General features: G+C 36.4%; 1 protein-coding gene across 1 annotated transcript in view; it reads left to right on the forward strand.

Moving 5' to 3' along the window:
- Positions 1-9,040, forward strand: part of CENPC (centromere protein C) — a 144,835-nt gene that overhangs the window by 119,157 nt on the left and 16,638 nt on the right. The window contains exons 13-15 of the mRNA XM_006902727.1: positions 5,312-5,416; positions 6,169-6,300; positions 6,877-6,972. Of these exons, the coding sequence (XP_006902789.1) occupies positions 5,312-5,416; positions 6,169-6,300; positions 6,877-6,972 (333 nt within the window). The remainder of the gene's footprint in view (positions 1-5,311; positions 5,417-6,168; positions 6,301-6,876; positions 6,973-9,040) is intronic.

Consider the following 9,040-nt stretch of genomic DNA (forward strand, 5'->3'; position numbering starts at 1 on the left):
GACTGCTAGGAAAACAAACAGATTCGTCCTGGAAAGGGTTAAACCGGGTGGCTCCTTGAAGGCAAGAATTCTGAGGCCCCATCTAACATACTGTGGACATGTTGTCAGGAGAGGCCAGTCCTTGGAGAAGGACATCATGCTTGGGAGGGTAGAGGGACAGCGCAGGAAGGGAAGGCTCTCTATGAGTTGGATTGATTCAGTGACTGGAATAATCGGGATGGGAGTGTCAGAGACAGTGCGACTGGCACAGGACAGAGCAGAGTTTAGGGCTGTTGTACATAGGGTTGCTATGAGTCGCAAGCAACTTGATGGTACATAACAACAACAACAATACAAATATAATGGAGAGAGGAGACAATGTATGAAAATATCTACAATTTTAAGAAAAGAAACTGGTGAGAAAGTGGAAACAGTATCAGAAGAAAAGTTCCTGGGCTAAAGATAGACTTAAGCTTGCAGATTAACTGTATTGACTGGCTGTTAGGATTATTGAACAGTATTTGTTGTTGTTATTATTAGGTGTCATCAAATAGAATATGACTCATAGCAAGCCTATGAACACAGATCTGAGCCCCGTGGCATCCTCATAATCTCCAACACACTTGAGTCAATTCTCACAGTCAGTATGTACATGTAACTGATCAAAATGTTTCTCTCCTTTGCCATTCCTCTACCTTCCCAACCATGATGTCCTTCTCAATGAATAGCCTCTTCAAGCAGCATGCCCAAGGTATGTGAGTTTTAACATCTTTGCCTCCAAAGAGCACTCTGGCTGCACACTCTCTAATAGATATTTGTTTGTTCTCTTGGCAGTCCATAGGATATTCAGTGCTCTTCTCCAACACCACAGCTCAAAGGCATCAATTCTTTTGTCATCCTTGTTTATCGTCTAGCTCTCAGATACATAGCAAGTGATCAGAAAGACTATGGCCTGAATCAGACACACCTAGTCCTCAAACTGATATCATTACTCCTTAATAATTTGGAGAAGTCCCTAACTGCAGACTTTCTCAGTGTAATACATCTTTTGATTTCCTGCCTGCTGGTAACAAGGGTGTTAATTGTGGATGCAAGTAAGATGAAGTTGTTAACAGTTTCATTCTCCAAATTATCATGATGTTGCCGATAGGTCTAGTGGGAAGACTATTAATCTACTTGAGATGAAATCCATATTGAAGACTGCATTCTTAGATCTTCTACAACAGGTGGGTCAAGTCTTCCTCACTTTCAGCAAGCAAGGTTATTGAAGAGTCTCCCTCCAATTCTGATGCCTCATTCTTCTTAGAATCCATCTTTTTGAAGTATTTGTTTAGCATATCAATTAAATAGGTATGGAGACAGAATACAACCCTGGTGCTCTCTCTTCCTAATTTTAAACAATGTCGTGGTCCCTTGCTCTGTTTGCACAATAGCTTCCTGGCTTAGGCATCGGTTGTGCATGAGCACAATCAAGTGCTCTGGGATCCCCATTCTTCTCAGTGTTTGCCACAACTTTTTATGATCCACACCATCAAATGCCTTTGCATAGTCAATAAAGCATACATAAACATTCTTCTGGTATTCTTTACTTTTAGCCAGGATCCATCTGACATCAGCCCTGATATCCCTGGTTCAGTGGCATCTTCTAAAGCCTACTTAAACTTCTGTTCCCTATGTATGTGCTCTTGTAGCCATTTTTAAATGGTCTTCAGTATTTTGTTTGTATGTAATATTAAAGATATTGTTTCATAGTTCATTCTATGGATGAAAAGGATCATCTTTCTTGGGAATGGGAGCTAATATGGACCTCTTCCAATCTGTTGGCCAGATAACTGTCTCTCAGAAAGTTCCTGGCATAGACTTGTAAGTCCATTCAGGGCGACCTCTGTTAATTGAAACTAGTTAATTGGTATCCCATCAATTCCTGGGGCCTTATTTTTTGCCAATGCCTTTAGTGCATCTTCCATTTCCTCCGTCATTACCATTGGCTCCTGCCCATATGGTACTTCTGAAATTTTTCTGGATTAATCAGGTCTTTCTGTACAGCGATTCTGTGTTTTCTTTCCATCTTCTTTTGATGGTTCCTATGTGATTTAGTATGTTGCCTATGTTGTTATATGCCATCGAGTCACCTGCAACTCATAGCAACCCTATGTACAATAGCTCTGAAGCCTGCCATATCGTGAATCAATCTTGCTGACCTACATCCACTAGCCCACCTATTATATCAGTCCATATTATCCAGGGTCTTTATCTTCCAAACTGTCCCTCCACCCTTCCAAGCATGATGTCCTTCTGCAAGGATTAGTCCCTCCTGGCCACATGCCCAAAATATTTGAGATGGAGCTTCAGAATTTTAGCCTCCAAAGAGAGGTTTGGTTTCACCCTCTCCAAGATAGACCTATTTATTTTCTTGGTTGTCCATGGTATATCCAAGACTTCTCCAGCCTGCAACTCAAAGGCATTGATTCTTCTTCTATCATCCTTAGTCATTGTTCAGCTCTCTAATGCAAATAGCAAGTAATTGTGAAGACCGTGGCCTGAATCAGGTGCACCTTAGTCTGTAGACTGATGTCGTACTTTTGAGAGGTTCCTAATAGCAGATTTTCCAAGTGCAATTACTCTTGATTTTCTAACTGCTGATGCCAAGACTGCTGATTGTGGAGCTAAGCAAGCTTTAACTGTTAAAAACCTCAATCTCTTCTCCATCTAATATGGTGCTGCCAGTTGGTTCAGTGAGGAGAATCTATGTCTTGATGTTGAGCTTCAATCTATATTGATGACTATAGTTCTTGACTTTCTGCAGCAAGCTCTTCAGGTCCTCCTCAGTTTCAGCGAGCAGTTGTATCATCTGCATAATGAAGACTGTTGATGAGTCTTCCTCTAATCCTGATACCATATTCCTCCTCATAAAGCCTAGCCTCCTGAATGATTTAAAAGGTATGGAGAAAGGATCCATCCCTGATGCACTCCTCTTCTGATTTTGAATCATGCAATGTTTCCTTGCTCTGTTCTGAGGACTGCTTTCTGGTCTGAGTAGAGGTTTCTTATGAGCACAATTAAGTGTTCTGGGATCCCATTCTCCTCAAGATTAACCACAGTTTGTTGTGATTCACACAGTCAAATGCTTTTCATATAGTCAATGAAACAGAGATAGACATTCTTTTGGTACTCTTAACTTTCTTCCAAGATCCATCTGACATTGGTGATATCTGTAGTGCCAATATTGAACTTCTCCAATGATTCCTTCCACAAATGTTGTTGTTATGTGCCATCAAGTCGCTTGCGACTCATGGTGACTGTATGTACAACAGCCCTAAACTCTGCTCTGTCTTGTGCCAGTTGCACTGTCTGTGACACAGCCATCCTGATTACCCCAGTCACTGAATCAATCCACCTCATAGAGGTCCTTCCCCTCCTGCACTGTCCCTCTACCCTCCTAAGCATGATGTCTTTCTCCAAGGACCTGTCTCTCCATACAACATGTCAACACATGTAGTCAATTTTATTCCTATGCAGCCCATTTGGTAGCATCCATGTATAAACTTGTTATTTAAGATAATTAGACTTCTGGACTAATAGACCACACAGATACCATCCTCGACGACCTTGAGACTAGAGAAACTAGATGGTGCTTCTACTTCTGACTACTCTGAAAGGTATCACAATTGAAGTTCCTGGATAGAGTGAGGGAAGGGAGAAAATGTGGAATAAAACTAAAGATTATGAAAAGTCCAGCTTCATTTGTCTGATAGATACTAGTAGAACCCTCAAGGTCATGGTGATTCAACCTTTAAGCAAACAATAGATAAGCCTGTAAGGTAAACACTAAACTGGAAGAACATTCTCCTTAAGACGAGAAATTGTACAAGAGCAAAAGAGTAGTATTTGCCCAGGGATAACTCAGAAGGCAGGAAGGGATGGGAAGAAAGGTAAATGGAAAGGATTGTAATAGACAGGAAGTGGGAAATGTGCTGTTACAACATGGAGATTGTAATCCATTTCATAAAGCAAAATATATATGAATTGCTTGGATGAAAAACTAATATATCTTGTAAACTTTCAGATCACATTGAAAAGTTTAGGAAAAACAAGGAAATTGATGTAAATAATACAGTTAGTATGGAGAATGATAATAAAACCCTTTCAGAATTAGACCACTCTTGTTTTTGTAATATACCATCAAGTCTCTTACAGCTCATAGTGACTCTGTGAACCCAGCAGATATAAAATATATAAGATCATAGGAATTTGTTAAGACGGCCAATAAATCCACTTCATTGTATAGGAATTTGTATTTTTCAAATAAATTAAATGGATATATGTGTATGTGTGTTTGTATATATACACACATACATATCCATAGCTCTCTCTACTAATTTACTTGATGCAGATCCGTATAGATGGTTTTCTATCTGTTCATTTATTGCTATTATAAACTGTAGAACCATGAAAATACCGCTATATAACTATGCCTGTTTTTGTATTTGTGTGAACTCAATTCCGAGGTCAGACATTGTAGGTGGTCAGATGGTGTGACTGGTACTGGGTATAGTTATCTTCATTCAGTCATTTTTTTTTGCTCGTATATGAGCGTTCTTGTTATGCTGCTATCCTAAAGGTTCAAATTCACCAGCTGTTCCATGGTAGAAAGATTGGCGGTCTCCTCCCATTCAGAGATGTATTACCTCTGATTACCCAAAGGATCAACAATGAGTTGGCTCCAACTCAAAGATTCATAACAATATAATGTACCTTTAACATTGTCAACCCTGAGTATTATCAGATTTTTAAATTGATGATCTATCTGGTATTTGTTGATAATTCTTTTTTTTAAAAGAAAAAAATAGGCACATTTTTGTCTTTTTTTATTTTAATGAAAGTTTACAGAGACTTTGGATTTCCATTTATTCATTGTTGTACACATTCCTCCCTGCCTGCTCCTCCCCTCACCCAGTTCACTTTTCTCTTAGAAAAGTTAAAAAAAACCAAAAAAATACAAAACAAACAAACAAAAAACCCAAACAACTCCAAAAACAAACTTTCATTGTCATATATCCGGTGGCAATCCATTTCCCGTTCCCCCTTCCCCCATCTACTCCACTATGTAGCTTTCATTCTGGACTCTTGTCATGGCAATAATACCTAATTATATATTCCTCCTAAACAGTCTCTTCCTCATCTGTTTCAATGCTGTATACATTATTTATCCCCTCAAACATCTTAAAATTTTCTTTGTTTAGTAATTTATGTTGAAAGATGATATCAATTGAAAAAATTTCAATTAAACATTTAAATTTGCACATTTTGTCTGATTTTTTTTTTAATACAGTATTGCCGTCTGACACACCAAACGTTCGCAGGACCAAGAGAACACGTTTGAAACCTTTGCAATACTGGCGAGGGGAGCGAATAGATTATAAAGCAAGACCATCAGGTGAAAACTATATTATGGGGTTAATGTCTTTCAAGTATAAAATAATAAAGTTGGTACATTTGGTTTATGTTTGCAATGTGCTAGGCATTGTCATACATATGCATATACATTATCTCGTTTATTACTCTCCTCAAAATGTGATAGAATAGGATTCTGATCCATATTTTGGTGTTTTGTTTTTTCTCTCTTATAGCCATGTAAGTGACAGTGTTACCTTATGAGTGTTATTGTTTATATGTTACTAGCAAAGTTTCTGAATGCATACAGTGAAACATTAAATCAGAAATGAGGAAATTATAACTGGTAAAATATTATCCATTACTATTTTCACCCAATTTCTTTATCTTAGTTTTACTAAATATTTTTAATACGGGAATTTGGGCATAAGAGTGTATTATCTTAAAACTCTTTTTTTTCTTTGATGAATATATCTAAATCAAATGAAAAAACTATTATATGGATTACTATAAATAACTTATTCCTGGCCTTTGGTTTTGTTTTTGTTTTAACCTCCTCTAATGATCTGATTTCAAGCAAGCCACATATTTGATCAGTGCTTCTAGATGTAGAACAGTAGAGAGAGAAATGAAATTGGTTGGGGTCTATGTTATTGTAATTAATGGAATGTAGTAATAGTATCTTCTGTGGTATTTTGAAAGGGAATGTGCTGTGTGAATTTAAAAATATTTGTTTTAAGCTTTTCACTTTATCAGTTGTAATATTTTTAAATTGTAATTTCTGTTAAATTTCAGGAGGATTTGTGATTGGTGGGATACTATCCCCAGTAGTGACACTTAAAGAAGAGAAGGCGGCAAATAAAGAAACAAGAAAAGTCAACAAAATAACTAATAGGAAAAGAATTTGTCTTGATGAACGTGAAGGAAGTATGATCTGTTTTTTTGAAACTTAGAGATTTTAATAGCATAATGCTTTGAGAAGAAACTATTTGCATATATTGAAATATAATCCTGTTTTTTCACATTTATAATGTAAAAGATTTTATTTTTAAAAATAATCATTCAAAAGTTAATATAAAACATTTCCTCATTTTTTGAGTAGTTGAATGAACCATAACCTTTTATATACTCAACTACAGTTAAAATAGATATTTTACTATATTATTTTTAAACTATATTACATACTTTCAGATTTTCCTAAACAATATACAAAATATTTAACTTCTTATTGATGGAAGAGTCTTAGAATTGGTTTATTTGGTTTCTAGTAATTACATGTAAGATAGGGGGCGTTTTTTTATATTAAATCATTATGGCCTTTTTAAATCAGATTTTTTTTTTATTTCAGTGGTAATTTATAAGTAGAATCTTGTATTCTTCTGATAATTTTCCTTTGTAAATATAGGCATATTTGATCTTGAATTTCTTAATATTTAACTAAAATTAAAGTAAATATTATTCTTATTATATATTCATTAATATTAATTGATATTTCTTTGTCAGTAAATAGAATATTGGCAAATGTGAACATACCTTTAGGAGATCCTTCTCAGCCAACGTTGGTGAAGGACCCAGAAACAAGAGAGAGTATTTTCATGGGTAAGTTCAAAGATGATTTTGGTGATCTGGTGGCCTAGTCCATAGGGAGTTGCACTGTAAATCCAAAGACTGCTCTTCTGTGATGGTTCAAGTCCACCAGATAGTCCATGGGAAAAGATGGACAGTCTCCTCCCCTGCAATTTACCGCCTGGGAAACCCAATGGAGGGTAAGCTTTGAGTCTGTTCTGATTAGGCAGCAGTGAATGAGAGTAAATAAAAATGGCCAGCCTGTTTAGGTTCTCTTCTTAACCAGTTATTTCAGAGTTAAAGTTTAATGCTGCTGTTAGATGCTGTCAAGTTGACCACAACTTACAGTGACTCAATGAACAGTAGACCTGAACCCTATCCTGTGGCATCCCTATCATCCCTGTTGTACTTGATTCCAATGATCCAGTTACTATGTTAGTCAATCCTGTTGAAGGTCTTCCTTGCTTTTGCTGACCCTCCACCTTTCTAAGAATTATTTCCTTCTCAAAGACTGGCCTCTTCTACTACATGCCCAAAGTATGTTAGATAGAGTTTCATCACCTTTGCTTCTAAGGAACACTTTGATTGTACCTTCTCAAAGATATACTTATTTGTTTAGATTTGTTTAGGTTTTTTTAAAATAGTCGATGGGATTCCCACTACTCTTCTCTAACACCATAATGCAAAGCCATAGCTTCTTCTACTATCATCCTGACTCATTGTCCAGCTTTCTGATGCAAAAGAAACAATTGAAAAGACCAGGGCTTGAATCAGTGCATCTTAGTCTTCAAAATTGACATCTCTGTTCCTAAGTAACCTTCCAGAAGCCCTTGACCACAGACTTCCCGAAGGCTACCCCTTTTTTATTTCCTTTTGGCTGTTTTCAGTGATACTTATTGTGGATCCTGGCAAGCTGAAATTATTAGCCACTTCAGTCTAATCTCATTTATCATGATGTTACCTCTTGGCCCAGTGTTGATGATTTTTGTTTTCTTGATAAGATGTAATCCATATTGATGGCTGTACTATTTGATCTTCTACAATAAGCATCTCAGCTTCTCCTAGCTTTTGGCAAGCAAAGTTGTATCATTTGCATACCACAGGTTGTTGCTCAGTCCTATTCTGGTGCCACATTCTTCTTAGAGTCCAGCTTCACAGATGATTTATTATGATATCACATCAAGAATATCATAGACAAAGAAAGCAAAAAAATGATAAAAAGACAGAGGAGGAACAAAAGACCAAAATGGATGTCAGAAGAGTACTCTAAAAACATGCTCAGAAAAGTGCTCTAAAATAATGAGAAGCCAAAATAAAAGAGAAAAGCCGAAGTAAAGGAGAAAAACATAGATTTCCAAGGGCAACTCAAGAAGACAAAGCAAAGTATTAACAATGAAATGTGCAAAAAGCTGGAGTCAGGAAATATGGGAAGAACTCACTCAGCATTCTCAAGGTGAAGGAACTGAAGAACAAATCCAAGCCCCAAATTGCAATACAGAAGGATGATATGGGAAAAATTTTAAGTGATCCATGAAACATCAGAATAGATGGAGACAAAGAGTAACTTTAAAAAAAAAAAAAATTTGCATGGAACCAAATATTTAAGATGTCCTATATGAACAAGAACTAATGATGATGAAGGAAGAAATTTAAGCCACATTGAAGCTACTGACAAAACTTAAGACCCTAAGAATTGTTGGAATACTAATGGCCATATTCTAATAACAGATAGAAACCTAGACGTGCTTACTGGGTTATCCCAAGAAATCTGGAGGACAGCTACCTGGCCAACTGACTGGAAGAGATCCATATTTGTCCTAAGTCAATACTCACAGATCTTACTATGGGATTCTTAACTGCAATCTTTACTATAATATCTTAAGTAGCAAAGTTATACCCATATTTAGATTATTTGATAGCAGAGATAGCTTTAGAGAGAGTTTTGTGTATTGTTGCAACTAAAAATTGGTCTGTGTTTAGTAATAGTTTAGACCAAGCTTTAAGTGTTGGCCAGAGGTTCTTGATTTTTCATCTGTTTCTTGAGTTTATATGGTCTGTAGTCTTTGTTTTTTGGGTTTTTTTTTGTTGTTTTTACAATTTT

The sequence above is a fragment of the Elephantulus edwardii genome, unplaced genomic scaffold (genome assembly GCF_000299155.1).
Source record: "Elephantulus edwardii isolate Elephantulus edwardi_28Jun2011 unplaced genomic scaffold, EleEdw1.0 scaffold00442, whole genome shotgun sequence".
NCBI lineage: Eukaryota > Metazoa > Chordata > Mammalia > Macroscelidea > Macroscelididae > Elephantulus > Elephantulus edwardii.